At 39.7% G+C, this 21605-nt stretch overlaps 1 protein-coding gene across 1 annotated transcript in view; it reads right to left on the bottom strand.

The window, feature by feature from the left end:
* Nucleotides 1-1209: 1209 nt before the first annotated feature.
* The window catches only part of CD101 (CD101 molecule), a 58595-nt gene continuing 38199 nt past the window's right edge, over nt 1210-21605 (bottom strand). The window contains exons 8-9 of the mRNA XM_056819259.1: nt 20204-20599; nt 1210-5909 (exon numbers count right to left, since the gene is read on the bottom strand). Of these exons, the coding sequence (XP_056675237.1) occupies nt 5644-5909; nt 20204-20599 (662 nt within the window). The 3' untranslated portion in view covers nt 1210-5643. The remainder of the gene's footprint in view (nt 5910-20203; nt 20600-21605) is intronic.

Genomic DNA, 21605 nt, shown 5'->3' with positions numbered 1-21605 from the left:
ATAGGAATAGAAGGGTTGTTCCTAAAAATAATAAACAGTATATATCTAAAACTATCAACTAATATCATCTGCAATGGGGATAAACTAGATGCATTCCCATTAAGATCAGGAGTGAAACAAGGATGCCCATTATCACCTCTACTATTTGACATTGTACTAGAAACACTAGCAGTAGCAATTAGAGAAGAAAAAGAAATTGAAGGCATTAAAATTGGCAATGAGGAGACCAAGTTATCACTCTTTGCGGATGACATGATGGTCTACTTAAAGAATCCTAGAGATTCAACCAAAAAGCTAATCGAAATAATCAACAACTTTAGTAAAGTTGCAGGATACGAAATAAATCCACATAAGTCATCAGCATTTCTATATATTTCCAACACAGCTCAGCAGCAAGAACTAGAAAGAGAAATCCCATTCAAAATTACCTTAGACAAAATAAAATACTTAGGAATCTATCTCCTGAGACAAACACAGGAACTTTATGAACACAACTACAAAACACTCCCCACACAACTAAAACTAGACTTGAACAATTGGAAAAACATTAACTGTTCATGGGTAGGACGAGCCAATATAATAAAAATGACCATCCTACCCAAACTCATCTATCTATTTAGTGCCATACCCATGGAACTTCCAAAATTTTTTTTTACTGATCTAGAAAAAACCATAACAGAGTTCATTTGGAAGAACAAAGGATCAAGGATATCCAGGGAAATAATGAAAAAAAAATACAAAGGAAAGGGGACTTGCAGTCCCAGATCTCAGACTATATTATAAAGCAGTGGTCATCAAAACAATTTGGTACTGGCTAAGAGACAGAAAGGAGGATCAGTGGAATAGACTCGGGGGGGGGGGCTTCACTGCTATATTGACTCCCCTTCCTTTCCCTCACTTACATCATGTGATTCTTATGCTTTTCCTCTTATAATTTAAAGCTATAAATTAGAAACTGAAAATGTTATTTATCCCTGTTCTTATTCATAGTTGTCTTCCATATAGATTAATTTCTCTCTGTTCCACTTCCTCAGTACTTTTTTCTCAAGATTTTCCAACATATTTTGTCTAAGTCTTCCCTTTTCCTTGATTTCCCTCAACTTCAGGTCATAGTTATTTGTGTATGTGTTATGTTCTCCTTAATAAGTTTATAAAGCTTTATGAGGACAAAGACTTCTCTTTATATCTGGACCTGTGATTTTATTATTGTGGGGAACCCCCAATGAGGAGACTTGTCTAATATAGCTCACCAATTGTTTTAAGGCTTTAAATCTTAGAGAGAATGGCCTGGAACATGGAGAGGTTCAAAGGCTCACCTACAGTCACACAGTATGTGCCAGAGGTGGGACTTGAACTCATGTCTTCTTGACTCTGAGGTCAACTCTATCACACTGGATTTCAAGGATGCATTTAATAAATATTCATCAAATAGCTTAGTCAGAAAGGAAGATTTTATTCACATTTGATACTGATCCATGATCCACAGAGAACACCCTCTAGGTAATGTTCACCACCTCTGAAAGACCACATGTGTTAAGGGGTAAAATTAAGGTAAAAAAATGGCTGTGTTCAATTCAAATTAAGGAGAAAAGAGAAAAGAAAAAAATGTTTTATACTCACCTGATATCACAGCTGTGTTTTGAACTGTTGAGCTAGATGCTTAAAAGACTGACTTAAGAAGGTAATAAAGAAAGAGGAAAGAAAAGTTTCACAGAGATTTGAGGGTACTCTTCACAACCTTCATGGATTAGCCAGACTGTTAAGGAGTAAAATTAGGGTTGTTGACTGAATATATTATACTAGTGGTTGCCAGGGATTAAAATTCAATCCCAATAAAATACTCAAGTCAGTTTTGGATTTTTATAGTGGTTTAATTACAATAGAGGGAAGAAATTAAGAAGAGAGAGAGGAAAAGGAATTGGACTGCTCTGGCAAGCCAGATAGGAGTTCAGTGGCCTAGGCCTTCTCAATATAGCTTGGCTTCCAGCCATGAGGCCTCCTCTGAGATGAGGGGCCTCCCAGGAGAATAGCACTTTAGGAGCTAAAGGATAAGAGGAATCAGCCCAAACCACTCACCAAGCATGCTAAGAAAGCTGCCACAAGCTCCCAAAGCTGAAAGAGCCCCCAAGAAGGGGCTTTGGGAAAAAGCCTCCTCATGAGAGAGCAAGAGCAAGAGAGCCAGAGAGATAGAGACCCGAAATATTTAGACAGTTCTTTACATCACTTCCTGCGTCTCGCATACACAATGGTAGCTTAAGCTTGGCTTAGGACAGCCCAGGGGGTCTGTCAGTTGTTCCTGATTTGTCACGTGTTAACACATATTGTCATAGGCCATCCTCCTCAACACTTAATCCTTAAGTAGGGGTGTATACATTCCTGGTTGCTAGAATTCTAAGACTAAGCAGGGTGGAGTAAATCTAAAATTCACACATGTTATCACAGTCAATTGAGAGAACCAAGTGACTTAGGAAGAAGGGGAAGGATGAAGAAGAATGGGAAACTATGGAAATAACTTCCCCGAGTTCATTACCAAGCCTTTATTGAAAAGACATGAATGAGCAGAACATGGTTCCTAAACTAACATTGCAGGGTAGAGTAACTGAAAGACAAAATTCAGAGAGAGGAAAACTGTAAAATCAGGGAATATGACAGTCCCAAAGGCATAGCAGAATGAAAAGAAAAGAGCTCCAAAAAAGCAGCAGTTCCAAAGCCCTGAGCCAAATATCTAATAAGCTAATCAAATATAAATAGAAAAGACACACTTCAAAAAGATAAATCAAATTTTAAATGGAAGGCCAGTTCTGATGGTGATTTGGTTTAATTCTCATCCTGCCTATCCCTCTGCTCCACTCTGCACTGGAGTGTCAATTGACACAAAAAAATTGATGATGATTTTACTTTGAAGTAAAACTTTATGATGAAAATTTATGGATGAAAAAATGTGCTGTGTTCACTGACAAAGCTTGTGCCTTTAGGGTATTGCTAAATTCTGTGTCTTCTCATGGTAACAATAGAAAGTCAAGTATAAGCTACTATATTTATTAGATATTGTAGCATCCTATAACAATGATGATTTTACAAATCATATCCTAACACACCATAAGTCAGATAATGCCAAACATAATAACTGCATAAAACAAACACTGATAGAATATAGCTTAAAATGGAAGGAGTAGGAAAAGCTAGGTGGCTTAGGGGATTGAGAATCAGGCTTAGAGATGAGTTCTGAGTTCAAATTTGTCCTCAGGCATTTCCTAGCTGTGTAACCCTAGGCAAGTCACTTGATCCCCATTGGCTAGTCCTTACTGCTCTTCTGCCTTAGAACTGATACTTAGTACTGATTCTAAGATAGAAGGTAAGATTTCTTGTTTTGGGGGGATTTCTTTTGTAATGGAAGGGGCACATCATGAAAAATCCTCTGCAATACAAAAAAAGGATATATCCATCTAATTATAGCATGAATTAGACTATAGGAAGCTAAAAGGAAGACTAGTAAAAGGAATTCAATTCCCAGCTTTGTTTCTTTCTACTCTATCATTGTACAAGTCCTTCACCTGTCTGGGCTCTAATTTCCTCATCTGTAAAAATAAGGGTATTTGGGTCAGCTGACACCTAGGGTTCCTACCACATCTGTATCTTTTGAGTGAAATAATTATCCCATTATTCCAATGATCAGCCTCTTCCCATGAAAACAAAACAAAACAAAAAAGCCTTGACTTTCTAGAAATATATCTACCTTGCCTTCTTCTTGATTTCTCTGTAACTTGATCTATAGAATGCGTTTCCCCTATCTGTGAGAGAAGAATAATATATTTGTTGCCATCGACATGTCTTTAGATGAGGCTATAAAGGGATGAATTTAAGAAACCAGCGGTTCTACTGGGGAATTCTTACTGCTGCCAATGACTCCCTTGCAAAGGAGCTAATTACATTTAGAAAGGACTTTTGCCTGATAAAATAATTAAAAATAAATAGCTCTCCTTGGAAATGCAAATTGCCCTGCATTAAAGCAACCGTGCTGCCTACAGAGGCAGTAAATAGACTGATTCTCTTAAGTCTGTTTGTTATACATTGGACTTAAAGCTATCTATTCAGTCTGCTGTAACAGCCTCTTGACAGTTCTTATAGTTCATCTAAGGGACAAAGAGTTTTTTTAATTAAATTTCATTTTTTTCAATCAATGAAAATATGCCTTCTCTCTTTTCTACCTCCTTGAACCCCAAGAAAGAAAGAAAAGAAAACCCTTTTAACAAATATGTATAGTCAAGAAAAAACCAAAACCAAAAAAACATAGTCCTATATTGGCCATATATCTCAAAAAAAGTCCCAATCTGCATGGAATCTGTTCTCTCTATCAAGAAGGAACCAGCATGTTTCATCATAAATCCTCTGGAGTCATAGCTGATTATTGCATTCATCAGAATACTTGAGTCTTTCAAAGTTGTTTGTCTTTACAATATTGTTGTTACTGTGTAAATAGTTCTCTTGGTTTTGCTTAGTTCACTTTGCATCTGTTCATACAAGTCTTCCCAAATTTCTTTAAAACCACCGTTTTCATCATTTATTATGGCATCACATTCAGATTCTATAATTTGTTCAACCATTCCCCAGGTGATGGGCACCTGTTTCCAGTTATTTGCCACTACAAAAAAAAATTGTTTTAAATATTATCTCTAGTTGGTTTTGCTTAGGACTAATCAGGGAGTATAGATTTTAGGGGGCTTTGGTCCTAGTAGCTTTGGGAACCCTTTTTACTCTGAGAAGTCATTATAAGTCCCAGATCATAACGTTTTCTGGCATCTGGCCCAACTATTTCCATGTAGTAAGTACTGATTGGTCAAGAACAAAAGGCTTCAAGCAATAACATTTGATCTACCCATTTTATTTGTTTCCTCAAGTTCATGGCCCCCATTTGGAAGAGGAAAAGGTTAGTGGGTGGTACTGTTGCCCTTCCTTCTTGCCTTGATCTCAGGTCTTATTAAGTCAACAAGAATGATATCATTAGGATAGTTTTCCTGAGGTCACTCAGTGTACAAAATTTTTAAATCCCCACCCCAACCCCACCCCAAACCAAAATCATAGAGTATTTTGACTAGCCTTGAACTACAAGAAAATTTAGTCCATTAAGAGTACTGAATTTGTGGTGGGAGGATATGGTTTCAAATAATGATTCTACTCCTTATTTATCTGTGTTACTATGGGGAAGTCATTTAATTTCCATTTTTGGAAGTTTTGACGAGTTGTTATTTAAAGTCCCTTCTAGCTCTAAATCCTATACCTAATTTTCAACACCATTTCTTCCCCCATTCTATACCTACCTCAGAATACCCATTGATCAAGCACTATACACAGAGGTCATCACAATTTGGAGGGAATAAGGGAAATAGGAAATGGAATTCTTGCCTTTAAGAAGCTTATGGTTTAGGAGAAGAATCAGAATTCATGTATATGAAATAAGTGAAGAAAATATATCTATTTCCTTCTGCTGTGTTATTTGAGTAAATTCCTACTGCCACAAGGACCAAGGAAACTGACAGTAGATAGCCTGACGTTATCAAGGGTGGAAAAAAATATACACCACAAGTACAATTAAGAGTGATTCAGTCCATATGAATATTTCCAGACAGGGACTCCTTTCAGCATTCAATTGATTTCATTTTCCTCCTCCTCCTCTGGCTTCTCATCACTCTTATAGCCATTATAGTTCAGGATGTTTCCTTCAGCCCCTTTCAAGTCCACCCAGAGAGCCTTTTCTTTCTGGGCTTTAGAACTCTGTAGAGAAAACTTCTTGGTCTTCCTGTAGAAGTAGAGTGTGAAAATGAGGAGGGGAATGAAAATAATAAAGGGATAGATAACCAGGACGTGTAATAAAAGTGATGATGAACAAATCCTGGAAGAAAATGTGGGCTCTGCAACAAAAAAGAGAAAAACAATCATTGGATGTGGCAGCTAATTCTTTCTTAGTTCATTTGTATTGATCAGTTAGAAGCAATTCCTGATTTGTTACAAATAGTTATCAATAAAAGGGGGGTTAAATAACAGTCATAAGTCTCTCTGAAATCATAGGAGATGAATACTGAGGGAATAGTATGTGTAGAAATTGAACCCTTTCATCCAAGTAATAATGCTCTTTTAACAAAAACATCCTTCCCCTCCTATTGAGCTATTTATCACTACTGAGAAATACAGAGCACATCCTGGATGGCTATGGGATTCTGGTATTGGTGAATGATTCAAGCAGCAGCTACTGCTGACTCCTGGGGAAAAGATATCTACAATTTGGCCCTAAGTCCTGAAGAATTTTGAAAGTTCTAGGTTTTTTTTTTCCCTTCTAGATACAATTTTCATGGTATTTTTTTATTTTTCTGTCACCTCCCTCTCCAATGGACTTCCTTTTCTCTACATCTCCATTGTATTCTTCCTCTTTCTCCTTCCCAGAAGGCTATTTGAACACAAAGAAAAAGGAAGGGGAAAAAGAAACAGTTCAGCAAAATTTATTGAAAAAGTCTGATATGATATAAAATGTTCCACACTCATAATCCCTCCACCCCTGCAAAGAAGGTTCCGATTTTTCAATTTTCATTCCCAGGACTACAATTCTCTTTGATGACTATGTTGTTCAATCATTTTCAGTTGTGTCAGACTCTTTGTGACCCCATTTGGGGTTTTCTTGGGAAAGATAATGGAATGTTTACCATTTTCTTCTCCAGCTCATTTTATAGATAACAGATGCTGAGTCAAACAGTTAGGTGACTTATCCAAGGTCATGCAGGTAGTGAGTGTCTGAGGCCAGATTTGAACATGTAAAGATGAGACTTCCTGACTGCAGGCCTGGCACTCTATCCACTGCACCACCTAACTGTCACTCCCAAGACTATAATTCTAGATAACAAAATTGTACTTTGAATGAAGCTGCCCAAAGTAGAGTGCTCAGTTGGTGATGGCTGGGGAAATGACATAAAGATATTCAGAAGTCTAATTAGTTCAACAGCTAGCTCAGTTGAAAAATTGAGATGAAATGGCAAGTGAGTCCAAAGGCCAACCTAACAAGTAGGGGAGGCAGCAGAGGGGGCCAAATGGCAAATAGTAAGGGGTCCCCAGAAATGATGTTCATATCATTTATCAATGGACAGGATTTATGTGAATTAATCAGAAAAGGATATGTATTCTAACACTACATACAGTTTTTTATTTGAAGATGGAAGTATTGGGAGTTAGCGAATCCTAGAATTTGAGAGCAGGAAGGGCATCTAGCTTGCCTATTTCTACCACAAATATTTTTAACCTGGGGTCCATAGACCTCCAAGGAGTCTCTGAATACATTTAAGGGGTGGTGGGTGGAATTCCAGGATGGGGAAAATGTGTATCTTTATTTTCACTAATCTGTAATTGAAATATAACATTTCCCTCAATTTTTGAAAAATACCTTTCTGAGGAAGGGTCCAAAGGCTTCATTCACTAGACTGCCAGAAGGGTTCATTAAACAAAAAAGATTAAAAACCTTTAACCTACAACATAGACCTTAATTCTTGAATTCTCTCCACTTAAAAGTTTTAAGTGGGCCAACTAGGTTGCTCAGTGGATAGAAAGCCAGGTCTGGAGACAGGAGGTCCTGGGTTCAAATGTGACCTTGGATATTTCCTAATTGTGTGACCCTGGGCAAGTCACTTAATCCCAGATGCCTAGTCCTGACCACTCTTCTGCCTTGGAACTGAAACTTAGTATTAATTATAAAGTGGAAAGTAAGAGGTTGTTGGTTTTTTTAAGTTTAAAATAATTGACAGACTGTAAACTCCATGCAGATAGCAATTGTGCCCAGTAATGTCTATATAGTAGAGGTTCAATAAATAAATATTTATTCCATGTACAAGGGTCTGTGCTAACTGATAGGTATAAAAATTCTAGCAATAACCCTGAGAACACCTCTATACAGGCCTCTAGAAAGGTCACTCTAGCTTTGAGACATTCTGTGGTTTGGTACCCACTCAAAACCACAGAAGGTCAGCCAAATGTTGCAGTAGATAGAGTGCCAATCCTAGAGTCAGGAAGACTCTGGTTGTGATTTCAAATTTGGCCTCAGACACTTACTAGCTGTGTAATGCCAGGCAAGTCACTGAACCCTATTTGCCTCAGTTTCCTCTCTGTAAAATGAGCTGGAGAATAAAATGGCAAAGCAATCCAGTATTTTTTCTACAAAGACCCCAAATGAGGTCAGGAAGAGTTAGAGTGATTGAAATTATTGAACAACAACAAAGGAAAGCTTGACAAGCTTTTTTAGCCCTAGCCAAGACTATGAACCATGGTAACTAACTAAATAACCAAACAAAAGCCAGGTAGAGTGTCCCAGGCTAAGACTAAGAGTTCTTTTCATTGCCAATGTCGGATACTAAATCAAAGTTCAGACAACTCTTTAACCTAGAGTTAGAAATTCCTCCTGATTCTCATTTGATCCCTTATGGGAATACAGTGCACCAAGAGTCCATTTCACAGAGCTTTGACAAACCTTATAGGACCTCTGTGGAAGCTAAAGCTACAATGCCCATGGCACTTTTAAGAGCCTTTTGGAATTGGCATGGAAATGAATTCAAACAAGAAAAAAAAGAAGCCTTCCACTCTCCTGGGTCACATCAACAACTCTGGTTTTTGATCTATGTTCTTCCAGCTCCCCTTTCTATATTCAAAAAGACAAAAAAAGAAAGAAAGAAAGAAAGAAAAAACACCCGACCAAATAGCTCCTGTCCTCAAGGATTTTTAACAGGCACATATAACATATACATACAGAAATAAATACAAAATCGTTTTCAGATGGAAAGACCATTAATAACTGGGATGTTAAAACATTAGGGAAGGCTTAGAAGAGGACAGGGACCTGACGTGAACAAACTGAATGAGGAAACAAATACATTCAACATCACCTGGAAACAAATGTCATTGTATTATACAAACAAAAAGAATTGTAAATAAGCAATTAGTTGATAACTTCTGAAGATTATTGGACATTAGTTACAAGAACTCAATAGTGAGGGGTTTTTCCCCATCAGGAGGGCACTGGAGGCAGCACACTGGAGAGTTAGTTGTTAAATTCTCGGTGTGAACATTACACTTGAGAAATCAACAAATGCTACAAATCAGGGCTTGACTTTTATTGATTATCTAGATTTAAGAAAGTGATGGAGAAAATATTAATACTACAGACCAAATTTTAAAATGTGCCTTGGACACATCCCTTCTTCTCCCCAAAGCCTCAGTTATGAAACATTGACCAGCACACTCGTTTTCTCCTGTCTCCTTTGTCTACCCCACCCTAAAATCTTTTGTTTCTGGTTTTGGCAGAGTGAGTAATAAGAAAGCCATCTACAACACTGACTTCTGAATCCTCCCCACCCTTAAAAAAAAAATGTCACTATTTAGCTTTGCCTAGTGATTGGGAACACATTTAGAAAGGAACAAGAGAGGAAAGCCTGAGAAGAGAAGGCTAGCGGGGACTCTGGAAAACCAAGAGCAAGCTTTTCCCATTTTAAAGCAAATTTACACAAGGCAGATTGAAGAGCCAGACAGCCAGAGGGCCCCCTCACTTCCCAGCCAGGGCACTTTGTCTACGTGGCCTGAGAGACCAACTACATTTCTGTAGTTCTCTTAGGGAGGAGCAAAAGACTGGCAAAGAGGGTCCTCCCTTCACCTTTCTGTAATGACTACAGCAGCAGGAATAACCATAGGCAGCACCTGAGGTTTTAAAGAACTGATGAATTAAAATTGTAGGAGCTAAGATGAGGCACCATTTTGTATTTGGTGGGATAGAGGGGATAGAGGAGAGAGAGAGAGAGAGAGAGAGAGAGAGAGAGAGAGAGAGAGAGAGAGAGAGAGAGAGAGAGAGAGAGAGAGAGAGAGAGAGAGAGAGACAGAGACAGAGACAGAGAGAGACAGAGAGAGACAGAGAGAGAGACAGAGAGAGACAGAGAGAGAGAGAGAGAGAGAGAGAGAGAGAGAGAGACAGAGAGAGAGACAGAGAGAGACAGAGAGAGAGACAGAGAGAGACAGAGAGAGAGAGAGACAGAGACAGAGACAGAGAGAGAGACAGAGAGAGACAGAGAGACAGAGACAGAGACAGAGACAGAGAGACAGAGACAGAGAGACAGAGACAGATACAGAGACAGAGACAGAAACAGAGACAGAGACAGAGACAGACAGAGACAGACAGAGAGACAAGAGAGAGAGACAGAGAGAGAGAGAAAACAGAGACAGACTGAGAAAGAGAGTGAGAGAGCGAGAGACAGAGAGAAAACAGACAGAGACAGACAGAGAGAGAGAGAAAGAAAGAGAGAGAGAGAGAACAGACAGAGACAGAGAAAGAGAGAACAGACAGAGACAGAGAGAACAAAGAGAGACAGAGAGTCAGAAAGAGAGACAGAGACAGAGACACAGACAGAGAGAGACAGGGACAGACAGAGAGAGAACAGAGACAGACAGAGAAGAGGGCATAAACAGAGAATGAGACAGAGAAAGAGAGAGAGGCCACCTTGCAGCCCTATGTTGTGCCAGAACCCCTTTTGCCACTCAAGCCCTGAGGTGAAGTGTGAGGGGACCACTAGGATCCCTGGTTTCTGCCAGAGTCGATTACCTTAATATGAAAGGCTGTCCTAAAAGGATGGCAAAGTGTTCTGATCACCGCAGTAATTTGGCGGGTGTCTGAGAAACCGTCAGCTCTGATGATGCTTCTAAATTACCTCTCTTGAGAGAGGAGGGTTTGCTCAGGCCCCCCATTCACCATCTGCCTCTCAGGATTAGAATTAGTGACATTCAAAAGTCTTAAAAGGTTTGGCATTTTGATTCAATCGGGGTAAGTGCCCAATATTCAGAGAACGGGGCCTGTGAAAACAGAGCCAAATATGTAATGAGAACACTTCATCAAGAGATTTATTTTGGAGCATTCCTAGTCCTGGCCAAAAACATCACGAGGCCCCCTCTTTCTTGATATTACCTCAGCAGTTCTGGTAATGGTCAGGAGGCAGCTGCAGGAGCATGGAGCAAAGACTGGCCTACTGAAATTGGGGCCAGTTCATTAAGTTTGGGTAGCATGGGGTTTGTATGGATGGGCTATCTCTGTGTACCGCAATTCCATGAAGAAAAAAGCCCAGGTAAAGGTAACAACAATAATAGTAGAACTAAGAATAGTGGAACTGCCTCTTTCATTCCAAACACATATGTATTCTTTTTTTTTTAATTATTTTTTATTCTCCTAGAATAGATACTGAGTATCAGTTGCGAGGGAGAAAAGTACTAGAAAGTGTCTTTGAACTCAGGACTTCCTGTCTCTAGGACTGATCCTCTATCCACTGAACCACCTAGTTGCCCCTTACATATTTTTTTTCTTAACAGAATCTTCATTTGCAAAGTATTTTTCCTAGACAAGAGATTCCAATAGAATAGAATAGATTCCAATTTCATATGGAATATACACTTTCATTGAGTATAGGCACTGTCTCATTTGGGGCATTGTTTTGTATTACTGATACCTGGTTCATAATGGATGTTTAATAAATGCTTATTTTATTGTTCTTTCAACATTCCTTGAGCATTTATTCCACACCTATGTGCCTATATGACTCGTGATAAGTCTGGGGACTGGAACTATGATTTCATTGGTTTATATTCTGGTAAGAAATATGGATCAGCACCTTCTCTGAAACTTAAGGAATTAGACATTAAGTGACTTGTCCAGGGTATCACAATCTTCCCCAGGTTATCCTAGTAGGGAAAGCACAAACACCACATATGACGAGAGAACTCATGCAGAAGGTCAATAACACAGAAAACACATGGCCATGGAATATGGTGCATGATGAGGCACATGCCACCCCATGCCAGACATGAGAATTGTACTGTCTGCCCTGGTGGTACAAAGACAAAAGCAAACCTTCCCTGTCCTAAAGAGCGTACACACCAGAAAAGCTACAAAGAAAGTGATTCCAAGGTAATTTCGAAGTAGCACGTTCTCCTGGGTATATGAGGGAATGGGGCAATACTTCTTACCCAGGAAGACCAGGAAGTACCTCTGGAAGGAGGTGGCAACCTTGAGCTGAATTTTTAAGAAAGCTTAAAGGAATGCCAAGAGGTAACAGTGAAGAGGGTACATTCTGGGAATGAGGGATATCCTCTGCAAAGGGATGGAGGACAGAAGATGCCTTGTTATTGACATGGAACATACCTAAATAAGTGCTGGGAAATGATCTATTGACTATTAAACCGGTCCACAGCTCCCTTTTCATTCCTCTGATTTCCTGAAAGAATCCTGCAGGTTTATTCCCAAGATAGGGATGATTAGATAATTATAAAGAACTAGAGAGAAGGGGAGGGAGGCACTCAGGCAGCTGCCACCTGAGATCCCCCCAAACCATTTTCCTGTTTTTACCAAACCACCGATGAGGGGGGAAGTTGGAGGTAGAAGACCTTTCAGCTCAAACTCTCACAAACTGTTCCAGACCTTCCCTTCCCTCACTGGAGCCACTGGAATCATCCCAAGGTTCTAAGAACTAACTCCCAAACTGACTCAATGTAAGAAATCTCTCCTGCCCAAGTAGAAGCAGAGAATTGTTTGAGGAGTTGGCAGGAAAATCAAATGCTATATTTGGACTGGCTTGGGCTGGACTAGACTGGTACTCACTTGGAGCATGTGCTGGCTTAGAGGGGAAAGAGAGAAAGAGAATGAGAAGGGAAGGAAGAGACAAAGGGAGAGGAAAAAAGAAGAGGAGGGGAAGGGGCCAGGCGGAGAGACACAGGAGGCATTGGGCCAAAGTTGGAGTTAGGAGAACCAAAAAACCCCCATAATACAGAAATGCTCATAATATATATACAAATACATAATACATAGAACATAAAAATCATGTCATAAGAGTCTCCAGAGGGCATTCAGAATAATTTTCTTCTTCAGATGTAATGAAAAAGGCAGTTTATCAAGCCTTGGCTCATGATTTAAGACCTAAGACCTCTCTGCCTCACCGACTCTGAAGAAGTCAAGAACCACATAATTTTAGTCTCCAGTATTTGCCTTTTAAGATGGAATACCTGTTGGCTTTGCAGTTATCCTGGGGAGACGAACAGCAGGGGTATATTGTGCAGTGCCTCAGAAGAGGTAGAGAGAATTATGTGTGCAGTTATTATCCATTTCCTCCATTGTAAAAACCTCTGTAGGATCTTGGCCTCAGAACATGAAATGTGGAAATATGGAAGGAATGTGTGGAACATCGAGTAATTGTTGGATGGAAGAGAGGTTACTGGGGAAAAAAGCTGTCTAGCAACTTGGGTAGGGTTAGAGAAAAAGCAGGGGAAGAATAAAATCAAAACCAGACTTTTCTCTCTGGGTGTTTGAAGCTCACCTGTCCCAACCAGATAGAAACAGAAGGTTCCAACAATAATCTTTCCCATTTTGGGACATTCACCAAAGCTGGTTGGGGTCCTCCCAAGCTCCATCTCTTTCCTCCTCATTCACATTTAACCACTCTCATTCATCCCTGATATTACACATCTGCTGCCCTTCCAGGACTATTTTTCCTCATCACAATGGTCATTTCCCAGTCCAGTTGGAACTTCCATTCATTATATTTTCTTTTTACCCTTCACTCCACACTGTATGTTGCTCTTCCTGCTTTGAATCCATCTTACCATGTGCTGAAAGTCGCCTCATTGTTACCAAATAAAAATGGCTTCCCAATCTCGAGTAACACGCATGTGTTACTATTAGTGGGGTACAGTCATTGTCCACTGGAAGAACTTTCCAAATTAGGGGAAAAACTTACCTTTTCCAGGAAATATTGAAAAATAATTTGCATTTGCCTAATGTTGCTGTTGTTCAATTGTTTCAGTGGCAGCCAACTTTTTGTGAGCCCATTTGGGGTTTTCTTGGCAAAGACACTGGAGTGGTCTGCCATTTCCTTCTCTAGCTCATTTTATGAATGAGGAAACTGGGGCAAACAGGATAAAGTGACTTGTCCAGGGTCATAGAGCTAGTAAGTATATCAGCTAGATATGAACTTTCTAACACCAGACCTGTACTCTACCCTGATGTGCCTCCTAATGCCCCTAGTCTCCTAATAAGGTAACTCAAGGGAACATATCCTTTGACCCAACAGATTCCATTTCATAGCATATACCCCGAGGTGGTCAATGATAAAAAGAACAGTTTCATATATTTCTAGTAGCACTTTCTGTCGTAGCAAAGACCTGGAAATCAGGTAGATGCCCAGCTACTAGGGAATGGCAGAACAAGTTGTGCTTCATGAATATCTTGGAATATTACATGCTCTAAAAAAAGATACATATAGGAAAGATGTAAAGCAAAATAAGCTGAAGAGGAAAATAATAAATACTAAGATGGTGTAAATGTGAGAGACCATTCATTAATATGACAGTTGAAATGGAGAGCTATAAAAATATTTTATTTTATTTTTTAAACCTTTACCTTCCATCTTAGAAGCAATTGGTTCTAAGACAGAAGAATGGTAAGAGAGGCAATGAGGGTTAAATGATTTGTCTAGGATTACATTGCCAGGAAGTGTCTAAGACCTTATTTGAACCCAGGACCTTCTGTCTCTCAGTCTGGCTTTCAATCCACTGAGCCACCCAGCTACCCCACAAAAGTTGTTAATTTTTCAAAACTCATACCTGGGGCAATGGGGGTTAAGTGACTTGTCTAAGATTACACACAGATTTAAACCCAAGACCTCCCATCTAGCTGCATGTACCACCTCCAACTTATTTTTCAAGTTTTCTTGGAGAAGGTGACAACAACATGAATCCAAGGGATCAGATCATACATAGATCACAAATTGGGAGCAGCAGAAGACCTCAGAGATCATTTCTAGATCAAGTCCCTCATTTTTATATGTAACAGCAGTGAGAGATGTCCTAAGAGGGCCAGTCCTTAGAATGCACACATTCTCCCTCTAACTCTGGTCCATCATGTGGGAACTTAGGCTACAAGTAATGGGATGATGAAGAGTCCCCTGATGGGCTACCAAGCAGACTTTGCAGATCTTCTGAAAGAGGAGACCACTTCTGGCTAGGCTCTCTTGGTGTCCATTCTCTAGGAGAAAGTTGTGACTCCAGTGACTGATGGGAAAGGACTGAGCAGTGTCTAAAAGCAGTGAAAGTGAATTTATCAGAGAGAGAGAAGCCACCAGAAATAACAAGGTTGGCTGTTTGATTGGCCAAGGCCCAGTGCCAAGGTGAAATGCTTAATTAGCAGTATTGCACAAATGCCTTAGGTCCTGATGAGGTTTAAAATATTAGCCTCTCACCTAATTGTATCTACATTTGTGCTAGGTTATTAAATGCTGGGTTAGTCGTTTTGTTCATATATATATTGTGAGGTTTTTATATTTAGCATTTATTTCTGTATGAGAATAACCAACTGTGACAAAGCCAAGTCATATTGCACATTGGGTAGCTGCTCTTATTTTCCCTTTTGGGAAGGCTGACATGAACTATACATTTTCCTATAGTTAGCATCATCTCCTGGATGGTTGGGTGAGGTTGGGGGTTGTTATCAAGCCAATGAATGCGAGAAAAGGATGCCTAATTCCTGTAAATAAGAGGAATGATCTCGGACCACTGAACCTGGGCAAACCATCCGTGGGGATAAGACAGAGACAGACGAGCGAGTACTCCAGTCCTTGGAAGTCCCAACTGTAATTCCTCAAATACCCAGACAAAAAAATATCATATATATATATATATGCATATATATATAGGTATATATATATATATACACACATCTATGTATATATGGAAATATAATACTGTTAATAAGTCACTGAACTACCACCTGCCACTTCTGCCATCAGCTCCTAAAACAGGTCCTTGTTTCATCTTCGGAGTATGTGTGTGTGTGTGTGTGCATATACACATATTTTATACATGTGCGTATATGTAAAATGCATGTAGATCATAAATATACACATATAGACACATGCATTTATATACATATATGAATATATTTATATGTGAATGTATACATATGTATATTGTGTCTAGATATGCATATGTATATGTATTTTTAATATATATTTATACATGTATGGGCACCTAGGCTGATAGAGTGTCAGACTTGGAGTCAGGAAGATATGAGTTCAAATCCAGATTTAGACACTTATTATCTCTGTGACCCTGGGCAAGTCATTGAACTCTATTTGCCTCAATTTCCTATGCAATGAGTTGGAGAAGGAAATGGCAAACCACTCCATTATTTTTGCCAAGAAAACTCCAAATGGAGTCACGAAGAGTTGGACATGACTGAAATGACTGAACAAGAAAATATGTATGTGTGTATATAAATGCTAACTCTACCTCTCTGCTTATACAGAAAGATAACATTTTTATAGTGCTTCAAGGCTAGCAAAGCAGTTCACAGATTGATTTTTTCCAACAACCTTGAGATGGATGGTGATGTTATCTTTGTTTTATAGAAAAGGAAACTGAGGCAGTTACGTGATTTGCTTAGGATCACATAGCTAATAAATGTGTGAGGCTGGATTTGAACCTGGTTCCTCTTGACTCCAGGTCCAGCACTCTATTGCCCTATTTGGCTCTTGCACATACAGTCATTCTATCTACCTCTCCTCAATGGTGCTGATATTCTAGTTTAGTTTTTTCCATCCTTTAATGTACATGCAGGAAGGAGAGGTGGAGTCTCATGGAGTGCCACATGCCAGTTTAGAGGGTCAAAGAGGACCTGAGAGAGTCATGAATATGCCAACACTTTTCACACTTCTCTGTAGCTCCATTGATCCTTGGAGATATGGTGACTGACTAAATCCAAATTCGGCGCAGCTAGGTGGCGCCACAATACATAAGAGCATCAAGTATGGAGTCAGGAAGATTCACCTTCCTGAGTTCAAATCTAGCCTCAGACACTTTCTAGCTGTGTGACCCTGGGCAAGTCACTTAACCTTGTTTGCCTCTGTTTCCTAGACTGTAAAATGAACTGGAGAAGGAAATGGCAAACCCCTCTAATATCTTTACCAAGAAAACCTCAAATGAGGACACGAAGAGTTGGACAAGACTGAAAAACAACTGAACAAGGAATTCAGACTTGTTTTTTTTTTTTTTTTGTTTTGTTTTGTTTTTTCTGAGGGGGCTGGTTTTAAGAGGGGCAAGAGAGAACTGACCAGCTTTCGGCAAATCCAAAGGCTGCTAAGGCCAGTCAGAGCCTCTTTCAGGGGCTCATTTGGATACACTTCACCTGTGATTGGTATTTGGGCAAGGCTTATTACTTTCTGCTTTGCATTCACAATTCTAAGTCCTGGGGCACAGCCATGGAAGAGGGACTCAGTGGGAGTTCTGTGAGGAAAGGAAAAGAAGGATTTCTGCCAGAGATAGTAATTTGTTGAGCTGACACAAGGCTGAAAAGAGGAAAGATGGACTTCATTCTAAAAGAGGTTTTGTTCATGGCAAGAGCTGGGTCTAGGGATTGGATAGATGATGTGGTTTATATTACATGTCCTGACTCTTTCTGCTTTTATTATGCATTTACCAATTTAATTAAGCAAGGTAATTAAATCACGACCTTGGGTTAAGGTAGATAAATGAAGCAAAAAGAAAAAAGGGGTTTAGAAAAGTACTATGGGTTGGAGGCAAAGCAAAAAATGTCCATGATTCCTACTCCCATATATGACTTCCAGAAACTATCAGAATGGGATAGAATTTAGGTGATTGATAGTAATATATCCTCTGTGTCCTAACTGTTTACAGAATCCAGATGACTAGATTTGTTTAGCTTCTTAAAGACAGATGTGGAAACTGAGGCCCAGAGAGACCCATTAAAACTCAGACTTTGGCCCTCAGTTCCAGAGCCCTGATAGGTGAGCTTTCTCCTTGATTTGGTGGAACCAGGACAACCAGGACTCCATACCTCCTCCTCTTTCTCCTTTTCCCTCCACTTAAAGATAAACTCTGCGCCCAGGACCCTGGGATCTGACGGTGAACTGTCACTTTATCTTACCCAGTAGCTGGTTGGCAACCCACTTTCTGCTCTTGTTTAGTCATTTTTCAGATGTGTCCCACTCTTTGTGTCCTCATTTGGAGTTTTCTATTAAGATATTTATTTTCCCAATTACATGTAATAACAATTTTCTACTTACATTTTCTGAATATATAAGATCTAAAGTGTCTCCTTCCTTCCGTTCCCTCTCCCCTTTTGGAGACAGTAAGAAATTTGATCTGGATTATTCATGTGTTATCATGCAAAATCTATTTCTATATTATTCATGGTTATAAGAGAATACTCATATAAAGACAAAACCATCTGTTTGGGGTTTTTTTGGTGGAGATATTAGATTGGTTTGCTATTTCCTTTTCCACTTCATTTTAGAGATGAGGAAACTGAGGCAAACAAGGTTAAGTGACTTACCCAGGGTCACTTTGTCTGAAGGCAGATTTGAACTCAGGAAGATGAATCTTCCTGACTCTAGGCTCTGCATACTATCTAGCTGCCCCTAAATGTTACTCTTAGCCATTTCCAACATATGCTGCTCTGCAGTTACCCTTAGCCCTCTTCACCCCCATTTTAGCTTCCTTTGTATGTACCCTTACTTATTAGAGTATCAGCTCTTTGGGAGGAAGAATTGTCTTGTCTGCTTGATTTTGTATCTCCTGATGTTTTGCACATTGACTGGCTTAAAGAAAGCACTTGCACGACTGTTCAGTCAATCAATTCATTCATATGTTATTCATTCATTTCTGACTTGCCAAAGATTATACAAGTAGTAACAGAAGCTGGATTTGAAACAAGTCCTTTCATTTCAAATCAAATGTGCCACACAAATGAGGTTATTGATTTCTATAGGAGCCTATAACATAACATAACAAGAAGCCAAAGTATTGTGAGTACTTAAAGACAGAGAGACCCTCTTCATACATATCTGCCAGTTTAAGCTCTTGATCTTTTAGGAGTTGGTGCTGACTCTGACCACCAGCCTCTTGACCATCTTTATGATTCAGGGCCTGATGCTTCAGCCGTGAGCTCCTTCTCTCCCTGTTGGGATAGTACCTGCCTTTTATCTTTTCTTCGGTTGGAATTTAGATCAATACAAACACAAACACATGCACACACACACACACACACACACACACACACACACATACACACACATCTGCCAAACTTTTGGCCACCAGTAGTTTACCATCTGATGCATGGTTATAACTGGGTCTATAACCACCCAATCCCATGGGCAACAAGATGTCACAGGGATAGAATCCTAGGTGTGGTGTTAGGAAGCCTTGGATTCATATCTGACTTCAGATACCTCTTACTAGCTGTGTGACCCTGGGCAAGTCATTTAACCTCTGCCTGTCAGTTTCCTTAACTATAAAAAGGAGATAATAATAGCACCTACCTCTTAGAGTTAAAAATTTTTTTTCATTTATATGTAGACACAATTTTTGACAATTGTTTTGACATTTTATAATTCAGATTTCCTTCCTCCTTCCCCACTCTCCTCGAGGCAGGAAAGAGTCTCTGATATAAGTTATATCAGTGCATTACCTATTTCCATAGCCCTCATGTCATGACTGAAAACCCTCATCACATATATAATAAAAAAGTTATGAAGTTAATAAAGTAAAGGATGTTGTGCTTCGATCTGTAATCAGATTCCCATAATTCCTTCTTTGTCTCTGGACAAAAGCATTTTCTATAGTTGTTTGTGAAGATCAAGTGAGATGATATTTATAAAACACTTAGCACAGTGCCTAGTACATAGTAAGGGCATAATAATCTCTGATTGCCTTCCTTTCTTGCATAGAAACACTGAGGCAGTGATGGCAAACCTTTTAGAGACCAACAGAGACCAATTGCCCAAACTGCAACCCTCCCGCTGCATGTGAGCCCCCACCTTACTCCAGACAGGATAGGGAGGAAATGTTCCCATTGGGTTGCTGGGCAGAGAAGCAGGTGATGTGAGAAATGTCCTTGGGCATGCATAGGGAGGGGTGGAGAAGTCTCCTCCGGCACACACTGGCAGGCATGTGTGCCAAAGATTCACCAAACAGGTCACTAAGGTAATTCTGATCTTATGAGTTTCCCCCTTTCCCCTAACCCTTATTACTAAGAATAATTAAAAACAGGTTTCTCACCCCTTCTAAAATATTCCCCACCTACTTCCCTCAGGTACCACCAGCAGACAGGACCACATGATTAATCCTTTGTTACCTGAATGAAGCACCATGAGCTGTGTGCGTCCTGACTCGTCAGATGCCTGGCTGACCCATTTGCTGGGATTTGCATGGAGTTGCCATTCCTCCACATTGCACCAGTATGTCCCACTATCCGTCATCTCCACACTTTGAAGTTTCAGTACAAAATCTCCAGCCGATGAGCGATAGCAATGCAGTTTTTCTCCATATTCCTCCTTTCCATACTTGAGGATATTGTCATGTTGCATCTCTGCTAGAATTGTAACTCCAGAATGCTCTTCCTTAAAGAACCAAACTACAGAGAAAAGGGACTCTGAATTGCCTGGATTCTCCAGACTACAGTTGATGGCAACATCTTTGTGCTCAGGAGTTGTCACAGTGTAATTTGTTTTCATAACATTTAGTTTACTTCCTGGGAGAAAAAAGAGGAAAAGACCAATAAGAAGAAGACACAGATTTTTTAAGAGCAGACCTTAATTTAAAACAAAGAAATCCTTATTTTCTATCGGTATCAATTCTAAGACAGAAGAATACCAAGGGGTTAAGTGACATGCATAGGGTCACATAGCTAGGAAATGTGTGAAGCTGGATTTGAATCCAGGTTCTCCCAACTTCAGGCCTTGTGCTGTATCTACTGTGCAACCTAGTTGCCCCTAGACCATACGTTTTTGTTTTTTAAACCCTCATTTTTCTCTTAGAATTAATACTAAGTATTGTAAGGCAGAAGAGTGGTAAGGGCTAGGCAATTGGGGTTGTGACTTGCCCAGTCATATAGCTAGGAAGTATCTGAGGCTAGATTTGAACCCAGGACCTCCAGATCCCAGGCCTAGCTCCCTATTTACCCCCTGATCCAACTAACTGCCCCTAAACCTTAAGTTTTAAATATTAAAGTCTTAATATTTTATGATTTTCTTATGGGGACCAAATTATTCTTTGGGAATTACTCATGTCATCCTAATACCTCAGGGCCTCAGTTTCCTAATCTTCAAATAAGGAATCTGGGCCAGTGTATCTCTAGTCATTTCCAGCTCATAAATTATACTAATTCTCATCTCCTTACCCTCTTTACCCTTTGAATCTCATCTACCCCTCTGGCTTTGATGAATGACCCAGAGCAGAGGACTCCTAAATCTATAAAACTGCCCTCACCCTCAGGATCTCCTCACAACCCCAACCAGGTAGTTCTCACTGCTTGTTCCAGATACTGGCATAGAACAATGGAAGAAGCTTTGGATTTGGGGTTCCAGGCCCTGGGTTAGAATCCCGGATTTGCCCTTTATTTCCTATGTGACTTATGGTGAATCACATAATCTCTCTTGCTCACTTTCTTCATTTGGAAAATGAGGGAGGTGTGACTAAAGCATCTCTAGGGTTCCTCTCAGCTCTAAAATTATGATCTACTCTATCTAAAATACAGG

Source organism: Monodelphis domestica, chromosome 2, assembly GCF_027887165.1.
Source record: "Monodelphis domestica isolate mMonDom1 chromosome 2, mMonDom1.pri, whole genome shotgun sequence".
NCBI lineage: Eukaryota > Metazoa > Chordata > Mammalia > Didelphimorphia > Didelphidae > Monodelphis > Monodelphis domestica.
This window is presented reverse-complemented; position numbering and strand designations above follow the sequence as displayed.